General features: G+C 37.4%; 1 protein-coding gene and 1 long non-coding RNA gene across 6 annotated transcripts in view; one reads left to right on the forward strand and one right to left on the reverse strand.

Annotated features, from left to right (window-relative positions):
- Window positions 1-13,713, reverse strand: part of osbpl9 (oxysterol binding protein-like 9) — a 35,008-nt gene that overhangs the window by 13,968 nt on the left and 7,327 nt on the right. For 2 of the 5 annotated variants that reach the window (XM_027166616.2, XM_027166615.2), the window contains exons 4-6: window positions 8,692-8,768; window positions 427-522; window positions 220-267 (exon numbers count right to left, since the gene is read on the reverse strand). In XM_027166616.2, the coding sequence (XP_027022417.2) occupies window positions 220-267; window positions 427-522; window positions 8,692-8,768 (221 nt within the window). Of the gene's footprint in view, window positions 1-219; window positions 268-426; window positions 523-1,085; window positions 1,128-6,774; window positions 6,921-8,691; window positions 8,769-13,713 lie in introns of those variants that run through there. The other 3 variants (XM_027166617.2, XM_027166620.2, XM_027166618.2) reach the window with 3 other exon arrangements.
- On the forward strand, window positions 7,119-9,284 carry LOC125146343. The gene is made up of 2 exons (XR_007144806.1): window positions 7,119-7,354; window positions 8,653-9,284. It is a non-coding gene; the product is annotated as an uncharacterized LOC125146343 (long non-coding RNA).

The following is a 13,713-nucleotide window of genomic DNA, read 5'->3' on the forward strand; positions in this document are numbered from 1 at the left end:
CTTTGACTAGTCCTCTAAATGTAATAGCTGTTTTGCAATATAAAATACTGTTGCAACACCACCCTTTAACTGTTAAAATAAGTATTTAGCTAAACACTGGCCATGCAGTTCTATGAAATACCAAACACACACACACACACACACATGTTTGCACTGTGAAAAACACGGTGTATAAATTAAACGTCACTAGATGTCTCATAAGAGATAATAACGACTTACTCTGCTTGACTCGTCATCTTTGCAGTCTTTTATCTTTTCATCAAAGAGCTACAGGATGCAAGTGGAAACAAAATAGACAAGTGGAATGATGAAAAAGAACACACAACAACAGTATGCTAACAAGGTAATATTCTGATAAAACCTATACACAGGTAATAATCTTTACAAACCACATCCAAATTGCTGCAAATGATAAAGCTTGCTTACCTTTAGCTGGTCGATGAGAATCTGTAAATATGCGTCTGCTTCAGCAAGCTTTTTGTCAAAGTCTTGAACGCTGGGAACAAACGCTGTCTCTGCCTCCTGGAATTGAAAACAGGAGACACTGTTTTGAGTCACTGCAGTACCTTGAAACACCTCAATGCTGTGCTTCCCTTTGCCTTGTTCTGCTTTCCACTTTCTAGAAGAGGAAAGTAGTGCATGTACAGTGGTGTGAAAAAGTGTTAAACCCTCTCTTTGTTAATGTATTTTTTTCTTTTTTTGCATGTTGGTCACACTTTAATGTTTTAGATCATCAAACAAATTTAAATATTAGTCAAAGATAACACGTAAACATAACATGCAGTTTTTAAGTAACGTTTTTTGTTATTAAAGAAAAATAAAATTCAAACCCAACATGGTAGTGTGTGAAAAAGTGGAAGGGGGACCAATGGGGCTAAAACTTTTTTACACCACTGTACTACTGACTCCAGCCAGTTTCCTTCTACACCCTAATTTGATGGAGCTTAATTTTGTTGGCTTGTAGAAGCCAACATTCTGTTTTTTACAGTTAGAATAGCATCCAAACAGCAATCAAACTGATGAGAGGCCCCCACGTCTGAACAAAACTGTAACAGAGAATAATACAGAGAATAAAACTCTCTCACACTGTCTGTATTGTCTTGTATAGTCTGTCTTGTCTTGTCTGTTTTTTGTCTTATATAGTCCAAGCTAACTTTTGAGTGTCACCAACAGCTGGAACCAAATTCCTTGTGTGTCAACACACTTGGACAATAAACCTGATTCTGAATCTGATTCCGATTCATAAAAAAAAAAAAAGAATTAAATAGGTGTACATTAATCATAATTAATGTCAAAGGTAAAATGCAGCTAAAAAAATAACAACCATGGGAAAAGGAACAAGTCTACAAAGATTGATATATAAATGATATTTATGGTCGTTATATAATTTTTTGCCACAGTACCCAGTCATGTTGATTCCAGTTATATTAAGCATTTTCTAGACCTTTACGCATTTTGTGTACAAGTTCCATAAACTACCGATGAAGCTTACAAGTATGACAAATACGGCCAAAAAAACAAATAAATTAAATAAAAGTATGCATTAATGCACTCGTTCTGATAAGTTATTGTTTCTGTATTAACGGGTCATACACAGGGACCTGCATAGTGAAGGCTAAACATCATCCAACACTAATAATTAATGAATTGAAAAAGTTGTTGTTGTTTGAGTCTTATAATCATTAATGTGGTTAAGTTTTTCCATTATATGTTTATTTCTCATTTATGTAAAGAGTCTAGGGTGTAAGTGCTTTCGGTAGGAGTACTGCTTTTGGCTTCCACTGCTATCTCAGTAAAATGACAGGCTGTGGTTTGCTTGTGTGTCTATACATATAGTGGTGTGAAAAAGTGTATGCCCCCTTCCTGATTTTGCATGTCACACTTTAATGTTTTAGATCATCAAACAAATTTAAATATTAGTCAAAGATAAGTAAACACAACATGCAGTTTTTAAATAAAGGTTTTAATAATTAAGGGAAAACAAAATCCAAACCCACATAGCCCTGTTTGAAAAAAAGTGTTTGCCCCCTAAACCTAATAACTGGTTGGGCCACCCTTAGCAGCAAGAACTGCAATAAAGCATTTGCTATAACTTGCGATAACTTGAGTCTGTTACAGTGCTGTGGAGGAATTTTGGTCCACTCATCTTTGCAGAATTGTTGTGATTGAGCCACATTGGAGGGTTTTCGAGCATGAACCTCCTTTTTAAGGTCATGCCACAGCATCTCAATAGAATTCAGGTCAGGACTTTGACTAGGCCACTACAAATTCCTCATTTTGTTTATCTTCTTGCTGGTGTGTTTTGGATCATTGTCTTGCTGCAGAACCCAAGTTTGCTTCAGCTTGAGGTCACGAACAGATGGCCGCACATTGTCCTTCCGGATTTTTTGGTAGACAGCAGAATTATTGATTCCATTTATCACAGCAAGTCTTCCAGGTCCTGAAGCAGCAAAACAGCCCCAGACCATCACACTACCACCATCACCATATTTTACTGTTGGTATGATGAAATGCAGTGTTACTTTTACCCCAGATGTAATGGGACACACACCTTCCAAAAAGTTTAACTTTTGTCTTGTCAGTCCACAGAGTATTTTCCCAAAAGTCTCAAGGATTGAGTTGTCGCTGGGTAAATTTTTATCGGCCGGCCACTCCTGGGAAGGTTCTCCACTGTTCCATGTTTTCGCCGTTTGTGGATAATGGCTCTCACTGTGGGTCGCTGGAGTCCCAAAACTTTAGAAATGGCTTTAGAACCTTTTTCAGACTCATAGATCTCAATTACTTTCTCTCATTTGTTTCTGAATTTCTTTGGATTCGGCATGAAGCGTAGCATTTGAGGATCTTTTAGTTTACGTGACTTTGTCAGTCAGGTCTTATTTAAGCCATTTCTTGATTGCGAACAGGTGTGGCAGTAATCAGGCCTGGGTGTGGCTAGAGAAATTTAACTCAGGTGTTATAAACCACAGTTTAACACCAAAGTTTTTACAGGGGGGCAAACACTTTTTTTACACAGAACCAAGTGGGTTTGGATTTTGTTTTTCCTTAATAATAAAAAACCTTCATTTAAAAACTGCATGTTGTGTTTACTTGTGTTATCTTTGACTAATATTTAAATTTGTTTAAGGATATGAAATATTAAAGTGTGACAAACGTGCAAAAAAATAAAAAAAATCAGGAAGGGACAAACTATTTTTCACACCACTGTATGTGTGTGCGCATGTGTGTGTGTGTGTGTGTGTGTGTGTGTGTGTGTGTGTGAGACAGAAAAAGAGAGGTGAGGGAGCAACTGTATATGGTAGCCTTAACATGTGAAAACTTGTCCCTTGGACATTCCACAACAATAAATCAAAACAGTTAAAACATTTTAATCAAACAGAATTACACACTCCAGACTGTACTATTATACGCACATAATGCACTGTGTGTGGTAGCGGCACTTAGCTTCCATCTCCTGCCATGTCACACATCCAAGGCGTGCATTATTTTGAATAACAGTAGAAGAAGAAAAACATGTAGCATCTGCAAAGAGCTTAAAAAGATTTTATGTTACCTTACTTGTTGAAAATATCTAAAAAGAATTTCCAAAACATTAGATTAAACACACCATAAAATCTAACTAGTCTCACTGATGACGCAAATAAGTAAGGGTTCCCCTTTGTGCCTGGTTCCTCTCAAGGTTTCTCCCTTTATCATTCAAGGGAGTTTTTCCTCACCACAGCCATCACCTCAGACTTACTCATTGGGAATAAATACAAACACATTTAAATATATCTAATATTAATCTTGAATTTTTGTATTAAATTAATCTTTATATTAACCTTTTCTTTTATGTTTATGTTCTGTAATGCTGTTTTGAGACGTCAATTGTTAAAAGCGCTATACAAATAAATCTGAATTGAGTTGAACTGAACTGATGAGAGGAGGTAAAAAGTTATAATGCTTCAAATAAATTAGTTTAGGTGTGTGCAGTTAACCAGGTAATTCTTTCCTGTGAAATTGAAAAGATCAGATTTTTTTAAGACACTAATTCCACATTGTGGGTTTTTCTGAAATGAATTTATCTTGATTTTATTTATTTACATTTTAACTGGTGATCAAACTGTGTGCCAGCAGTATACATTTCTATTTGAGCTCAAGTACAAACAGACATGTATAGACAAACGTTTACAACTTCTTCATACGTACACATACTCTAACATATGTTATACCAAAAACATTCACTCTATTACACCCATACAGACAGTGGACTTTTCAAAAGAAAAGAAGAGAAAAGAAAAAAGAAAACAGGATATTTTCCGGTTCAAAATGTGTCAAATGTTTGTCAGTAAGTCACAGTCAGCTCTACGACACAGCATAGGACATGTAGTTTCAGAGATCCGGCTAAATAAACCAACATATAATAGCGGCTATTGTAAATGGGGTCACTGCGACAATTTGGTTAAATATTAATAGGAAAATATAAGTTACTCCCCAATCTGGACTTTATTCTCCGTTGATGGACTCGAGCAACTTTACGTTGACCTCCAGAGCAAGAACTAGCTGTATCCAACCTCGGCACAGGGATATGAAGGAAAGCCATTGACATGTTCCTGACATTTTACTGCACTTCCAAAAAAAAAAAAGCTGAAAACAGTTAAAAAAAAAAAAAAAAAGGTCAAATTCTTCTTTGGCACATGAACACATGAGTCTTCTCTAGGAGCAAAAGTGAGCTGAACTAAAGCTATGGTTAGGATCAGGAAAGGTTTCTCTTGAAAATGTAAAAGCAAGTTAGTCACATGAGTCAGACCTCTGGTATTTTTTGTCATTAAATATGAAAAAGGCATTTGACAGAGATTGGTAGATGAACAACTATATACTTTTAATTGTCATAGATTGTCAGCAAACGCACAAGATTCATTTGCTCAGCAAGAGACCGATGTGCATGTGTGGAGCAAAAGTAAAGAAGAATGAACAGTAATGCGCTCGCAGATAAAAATAATATTAAAAGTACACACTGTATATTAGTATGGTACATTTACTCACTTTCTGCTGCTAGCAACAATAAAGGCCATTATCTGGGAATAACTTCTGTACACTAAACTCCACTGGGGTCAATCTGTGTCCTACATTGGCCTTAAAAAGTTAGAGTGATGCACGTCCTTCCAACCTCACATTTATTTTAAAAAGGTTAAAATGTAAAACCGGCAGCATGATGGCAGAAGGATTACTGTTCCCACCTCACAGCTCAGGTTACTATCTGTCTGGAATTTCGCATGTTTTCCCATGTTTGTGTGGGTTCTCTGGTTTCACTGTCCAAAAACATACACGTAGCCAGATAGGCTACACTAAATTGTCCCTTGCTGTGAATGTGTGTACATGGTGCTCTGTGACGGTCCAACTTTCCATCCAGAGTGAATTCTCCCACCTTGGGCCACGGATGGGCTCCAGGATACTCTGGTTACTAAATATGAATGAATACATGAAATGTTTAATGTGTTTTCTAACGCAATGTGTCTCAAACACACTTTGAGAATAAACACTGATTCTGAGAGTAAAAGGATCAGAAGAATATTAGCGATTATTCTTCTATTTAATAGATTAACAGGACATCCATTTCATTGATTGGCCTCAAATTGATTTGATTGAGCTCACTAAATGAGGTTTTATTCTGATTGAACAGATGGGTTTGGTTTATAATCAGATTATTAGACTGCAGATAAACCTAGCCATTATGTCATGCTGTTCAAAAGAGTATTTTCCCTGCTGAAAACTAATGCAGAGAAACAGAGAGCCAATCAGGAGTATATTCTTCAAGATGGAGAGCAATTGGAGAGCATATGCTTCCAGACCTTGAGGCTTGTGGTCAGAAATGTGTTTTCTCAAACATTGGGTGTCGTTTGGGCAAAACATCTGAGGCTAAGACTTTTTAAATATATTATATATAACATATTTGATTTTTTAATTAATTGTATTGCACCAGAGTACTTATTCATTCTAAGTCGGATATAATACACACACCTACTAACAGATGAGCGTTATGAACACACGCCGTTCCACAAGTCTCTCAAACATACAAAAACTAATTCAAATTCTATAATACCAAAAATAGGTAGTTTTCGACAGCTGAGAGAGAACGTTGCTTCATCCGTTTAACAATCAAATAATGATCAAGTAAAATATAAAATGATTCATGTTGTTTTCCACAAACACCAATACAGTCAGTCTGTGGCAGGTCTAAACTATATTATGCTGTTGTTTTTTTATAACACGCTTTACCCAGAGTACAAAAGCACAGGATTACAGGATGTTAGCAACTAACAGATTTAAACACCTGCATTTTAATGGCTTAAGACAAAACAGGGAAAGGCATTGACACTTACCCGCAAGAAGCCCGAGTCACAGTCTAGCCTGAGTCAACATCACAAATCAAACTAACATAGACATGTGCTAACAAAGCTGGTTGTTTAATATAGTCTCTACTTAGCAAGATATAGCAAGAACTCACTTTACGATTATGATGTTTCCTGAGCCAAACCGCACTCTTAACCTGAATCTAATCAATATACAATGTGTAGGCTGGGGCATACATATATACACACACAGACACGCACGTGGACACACAAGAGCTAAAAGATACACACCCATTCTCAAAACAAAACAGAACGTACAATGTGTTGTGTTTAAAACTAAATCCATGCATGTCATACACCATACCCTAACCATCGCTATCCAAAATATATAAACCCACTATTTTAAATGACACATTTACACTGAATTTTAAACTCAGATACTCACATGAATCCTGACTCTGCTGAATTGGGACATTAGAGAAGCCAGAAGTTTCTGTCTTGGCACCACCTAAAAATTACTCCCTAGCTGTCAGCCCAAGTCAGATTTTCCTCTGCTGGAAACCTCTGAATCCACCTCCAAGAAAACTGCAGCTAAAATGCAGTCAGAAAAAGTTTGACTCAACTACTACATGAAAAACACAACGCTTTAAGGAACTCAAGACAGGAAGTACAGACTTCCGCAGATTAAAAAAAAAAAAAAGAAAAAGGAACTCCCTAAATGGGGTCAAACAACTATGAACAGCTGCTCTGATTGGATAGCCATCTGCTGCAGTTGAGAGACTGGCCGAGTGTGCAGAGCTGGGATTGGCTCATTAGGGATATAGGATCATGTGACTATAAGGCTTTATTCTGCCAGGCAAGTAGATTCATGCATCAGTCAGTCAGCAGAATTATTCACATCGACATCAGGACACCAGGAGTAGAGGAAAGGACGAAGGGAGAGTTCAAATCAATTTAAATCGCTTTAAGAAAGGAGAGAAAAGAACCAATTATGGGAAAAAGAGAAGTTGTGTGGGGGTAAATAAGTAAGCCGTGTTCTGTTTTCTTGGAATCCATGACACATACTCTATATCCACACACTCTCACACTCACAATACACTCATAATACAAACACGCTTATCCTTTAGGGCTGATTTATACTTCTACAAGCATGTTTCTGCAAGCACATAACAGCATCCTGTGTGCGGACACTGGCGTAGGTAGGGTAAAGCTTTCAAATTTGCATGCATTGTGAGCATGACCACTAGAGGGTAATGTCCCATGAACCACACCAAAATTTACAGAACTGATACAGCAAGAAATAGCACAAACAAAGGAAAGTTCCGAGTTACAATGTATAAATAAGAAAGAGACGATTACACAGGCTAAACTTTACTCTGTAGGATGCTGGGGGAAATAAGTGTGATCTATTAGAAACCAAGTCAATGCTCACTGAAAAGATTTCTCTAGCGTTTCAACATGTCTTAAGCAGCTCTTATCATAGCTGTTCACAATTCCAGAAATTGGCAATCACAGATTCAGCTTTTGTAAAATAAAGCCATTGTACTTTATTGTGATTGCCATGTGAGAAAAACAAAAAACTCTGAAACAGATAAACACTAATCATTTATACTAGCAGTTCTGTGAGAGACTTTTGATCACAGAGGTCAAATATTACTAAAGACAGTTTAATATATAACTCTCTCAGTTAAATATTATTCAGAGTGGATATGTATAAACTGAGATTTCAACCATTTCTGTAGCAAGTTGTTTTAATGAACTACACTTTCAGCAAAAAGTGGAGCGCAAAGTACTGAATGCGTAGAGGAAAACATGTTATTGTTTACACTATAGTTTAGTTCAGAGTAGAATGGCTCCACATACAGCTCAAGTTTGAACAATTATATCCTGAAATTGATTTCTGGGCATGTAAACAGACACACCTCTCCACCAACCAATTAGCGTCCAGCTCAAGAGTGGAAGATGAAGAGAAGCCCTGACATGTATGATGTGTAGCTAGCTCTTTGGAGGAAAGTGAGCTAGCAGATATCCTATAATCTCCCTCTATGCATCGCAACGTAAATACATGTTAATGTAGAAGTATTAACCAGGCCTTCCACTGAAGGACAAGTTCCTAAACAGGGGCAAAGCTAGACCCTAATAACGACATCACAGGTGTAAACGCATAACAGAAACGATAAATATGACAAAAATTGCAGTAAGTATAATTTAATTATCCCTAACATAACATAAATAGGCATATGCAGCAATTCCTGGACATCACAAACTTTCCTTTAATGTTTAAGCCTGATTATTTACTTTGTTTAACTGAAATGATTTTCAGGAATGTTTGACATGAAAAGAAAGCAGCCTGAACTCTTACCCGTAGCTGGAGTGCGTGACGCAGAATCGTCCCCTCTAATGCGTGGATCCACTTCTCCCTCTCATCAGCGTCTCGGGCTGCCAGGGCAGAACATCCAAAACACAATCCATTAGAGACAGAACACACACAGAAGAAAGGAGAAGGACGCGTGAAGGTAGGACAAGGGACGTCAGTGAATGAGGCCAACAGCAGCACGGCTTAATATAGCTGTAGAGGTGACAGATGACCAAAGATCAGCAGTGCTCTGTTTACTTTAAAGAAGAAACACGGTGAGAGAACCGAGGACTAAACCGGACTACAGACACACCCACACAACCACACGAATCCACACCTACACACAACCTCATCTCTCCATGTTAATGATGAACACACCCACACAAACAAAACTAACCCTTTCTCAAGAACTAGCAGCTTCCTTAAAACTTGCTGGTTTTCTGAAGTAATGCAATAAAACAACTGAGCCCTTTCTTTGTTTGACCAGCATAAAAAGGAAGAAAGAAATAGTTGGATTATGACCTCACTTATCATTCATTATATAGTTTGTGTCTATTTAAGGATTGGTTTTCAATTTAAACTTTATTTTTCCGCTATGACACTGTCTCAGAGTTCTATAAATGAATTTGTTTTATTTAGCGTTCAATTCATTTAGGTCAAACAGTGAGGGGCTGCTAATATTAATATTTTATTTATATAATATTTCCAATTTCTCATTTTGTTTTATTTAAACTGGTGTGCTTATTTTATATACTTGAAGTTTTCTGCCACTTGCTGTTGTATTTATTATTATCATAATTTGTGGTGGATTTGCATCACAATCAGGGTGTAGCCGCACCTCATATCCAGTGTTTCCACCCTTGAAACAAAGATAAACCATTTACTGAAGATGGATAAATATTTACCACAAGTTACAGGGATGTAATAGAATATGTATAATAAGTATTATATTTATTGCTGTTGTATTTAGTATATATTTATATTATCACATCAGCATACCTATAAACACACATATAGCATCAAGCTAAAACCTATTTACAAAGAAGTTAGAACAATGAGTTAGTACATGCTGGTACAACAGTATTAATGTATTTCTCTGGATCTTTAGGGAACATGCTGTGGAGCAGGGATTGAGAAGTGTAGTGAAGGATAGTATAGTAACCTGTTATTTTATCCAGCAAGAGAATGTACTGAATTTATCCAGTAAATATTATTATCATAGGATCAACCATCATACTGAGCAGTATCGGTTTCCAACAATATTTCCACTTGATTATGTTCAGATGGGATATTATTTTAACTGTGTATTTATTTTAACTGTAGAACCAGTTTAAACACCTCAGCTAAACACAATAAACTAAAAATAATGAAAAACTGAGATATGAGGTTCCCTTTAAAAAATTACACATTTGAAAGTTGCCATTATTTTTTTTCCCCTGTTCACAATAGTATTTTCTCAAGGAAGGCAGAAATAAAATAGTAAACAAGATGTGAATTATAGCTGACACTTAGCTAAGCAAAAACAGCTCAAAGCTTTTAAAGGCATTAACCAGATCCATGCATGCCAAATACAACCCCCTCACATGCATGCATGCACACACACACACAGGCTCAGCTACTCATTGGAAAATCTATAGATCCGGTTCTACATTAAATGGAAAAGGCCTCTCAGCTTCATCCTGTGCATCTTTCATAACACTACATCCCGGCATGATCACTACAACAACTGACCAACGATCCACTAGGATGAATGGTCATTATGGAAAGAATTTACCATCACAGACAAAGCAGTCATACGCAGCATAAATAAATGCTTTATAGTATCCAGTGCTTAAAAAAAGTGCTCCATTTCACTTCATTTGAGGATCCTGATGTATCCAATCAAAAACCATCGTTTCCTAGAACCCTGTGGTATTTACAGACCAGAACAAACACGGCCCATTCCAGCATTAACTGCCAAGAAAATGCTCATTGGCTCTATGATCAGCTTCTATACTACAATGTTTAAGAAACTGATGTGGATTATTTTACAATCCCATCAGCACAAAAGAACATGCTGTAATCCCCATATATGTAATAAATCAATAATAGCACAGCTTCACAGAATGAATGCAAATGAAATCTGAGCAGGAGCATTGATCTGAGACTATGATGGTGCAAAACAGCATTCTGGTGGAAATTCTAGACTAAGAGGCAACATTACAAAGGTTGAACAATATTCGAAGGAAACAACAGGTAAGGAAGGTTTCATAAACTACATCCCAGATAAAACTGGACGTCTCCTTTTTCTTAGAAGAATAACACAGCATCTAATGGATGAAGACAAAAAGAGACAGACAGAAAAAGAGAATAATGGAATAAACTAGTGATAAATAAGGGTCATGGTACACAGAGTACCCAACTAATGATAAGCAATAGAAAAACAGAGGAGGAAAAGAGGAATATGTATTCTCTGTTTTGCACACCGCCCTTTGCGTCTGATGACAACTGATGGGGAAAAATAAAGAAAAATTATTTGAACAAATTTGGAATTTAATTTATTCTCCTCAAGATAATTATATTTAAAAAAAGATAATTATGTTCAGTGAGATAAAGGTGTACATAGTTTCAGGAACCTATGGAGAGGAAAACCCGTGGGCAGACATTCTGTAATGTATCTAGCATTACATCATTTTACATAATTTTTCTTAACAACATTTTTGCCAAGCCTATTATTTTTCTTCTTTGAAGTCATTTTTAGGTTAGGTAGCATAATGAAGGCTGGTATGTGGTGGATGTTTATTAGAACGATGGTTCAATTCAAAGAAAAGGCCTCCTGCTTCTCAGAAGTTTGGAGTCTAATATAATATGTCAACACGGTTGCTCACAAAGTCAGTAGGAAATAAAACCCCATGACACCACTGTAAAAAGAATCTATAATTGTATTAACTCTTGATCAATCTGCCTAGACAAAAATGTTCACATCTACAACATTGACCATAACCACTGGCTGCTCTGAGAAAGGAAATTTATCATAAACTCGTATGATGATGATAAATTCATCAAATTTTTGGTTTCTCCGAAATGATGCAATTCTGTTCATCTGTTGATTTGGACTTCCCGCATTCAAATAAAGGCTGACTGTTACAATGAAATTTCTTTCCCTCAGGTATAAACATGTTTTAGGCTAAGAAGGTAGAACATGACTAAGCAAATAATTCTGAATAGTATGAGGACACTGAAGGGTGTCCTAAATGCAGTGGGTCTTTGTTCTATGTAGTAACTTCACAACAGGACTGTAACAGTATTTTCTAGGATAAAATGACTAACAGGTTGTGTATCCTACAATCCCAGCTTTGTTTTCCAAAAGCTCTGGTCTTGTGAATTAGAGGTCACTGATAAATAAACCAGAACATCTATGCTTTATCCCCTACACCATATCCACGTGTCTTTGTCCATCTATCTATTAATCACACTCATTCATTCTCTAGTTCACACCCTCTTGGTGAGAGTGAAAGTCTCCCTTGTTTACTATTTTCTCAATAACAAGGGTATTATTAAAGGATCTTTGCAGCCAGCCAGTTGAGCTCAATTGCCGGTTTCCATGAATCAAGTAGCTTCTCGGTAGCTTGGGGGAGGCTTTACTGCTTAACACAGACTGCTGAAATAAAGGAGCTTTCAGGCAGGCCAATATTGGTGCCCGTAAGAGCCTAATGAATTATAGATGGTCCTGTAAATAGCAAACAGTTCTTTGGAGATGCCTTTGCTGCCACCGCTGGAAAAAAAAATCACGTTTGAGAGGCAGTCAGCTAGCTTTATTAAATCTTCTTTCTTCTTATTCTTATAAGAAAACAAAGGGCTCCTGGAATATTTTGATCGTTACCAAAAAACTCCTGTACACTGCATCCACATTGCACATCCCTTCAATCATCCTCAGCTGATGTCATTAGTGCTGGATGGCTGCTTCACCTAATTACAGGTAGCTTTGCCTCCTCATCACAACAGTTCCACACCTGCTCAAAGCTGTTCAGCACTTATAAACCCCTATTAGAGACACACATGTCTCTGCTGAGCTTGACGATCCCACATTTAGTCTTACACAAACATCCCCGCTCTCACTGTGTCCAAACTGATATACATGAATGAGACAGCAGTTCTGAGGACAAATACATGCAGGAAATAGTATCTTTTTAAGACATGACAGAGGAGAGACGGGTCCCTGAGGGGGGAATGCTTACAACTGGAGTTAGAGAGGAACCGAGAGAACAAGTCCCTTTGACTGCTCCTTGAAAGCAAAACCTCAGCTGCAGACACAGGGGAATTCAAAGATGCAGAGAGAGGGAATGGGGTAAGATTACAATTGTAAGCAAAACATTATTGTCTGCATTCGGTCCAGTTCACAGGGAGGGCCTTAAGTCTGCACAAAATAAGCGATGCATGCACAAACAGCAAGGTTTTAAATGACTTCAAGAAGTTAAAAGGCTTAAATAAATTAAAGTAGATACAATATAAGAGCAAAATGTCACTGCCATGTATGAGTTTTGTAAAATACATATACATTGGCCAGGTGATCCCGGTGCTGGAGGATCCGTGTGGCATGTTTACACAACAAAAACAACCTCCAAACATCTACTTGCTGCTCTTCTAACAACCAATAAAAGAAGCAGCATTCTGAGAACTGAAACATTACATCAGGCAATTTCTGGACTCAAGCACAAGCAACAGACACATACAGAGTCCCATTAATGATGATAAATGAATGACTCAGCTATTGCTAAGTAATGCAAACAGTGAGCGCAAAACTATGACTGAAATATTCCTACTAGCTCCAGCCAAGCATGCAGACGTGCATCACCTTACCCTTCCTACTGTACAGCCACAGCAGACAGTGCCGAAACATGGCAATGGATGAGGGCATGGGGAGGGCGAGAGGGCCCCCGAGGGAAGGGTGTGGAGTGGAAATGGACAAAAAGAGAGGGGGTGGAGGCTAAAAGCTAAAGACCTGGATCTCAGCGCCCATTTCTTGCCAGCTTGCCCGGTCCAGTGCCA

Source organism: Tachysurus fulvidraco, chromosome 14 (assembly GCF_022655615.1).
Source record: "Tachysurus fulvidraco isolate hzauxx_2018 chromosome 14, HZAU_PFXX_2.0, whole genome shotgun sequence".
NCBI classification, from domain to species: domain Eukaryota; kingdom Metazoa; phylum Chordata; class Actinopteri; order Siluriformes; family Bagridae; genus Tachysurus; species Tachysurus fulvidraco.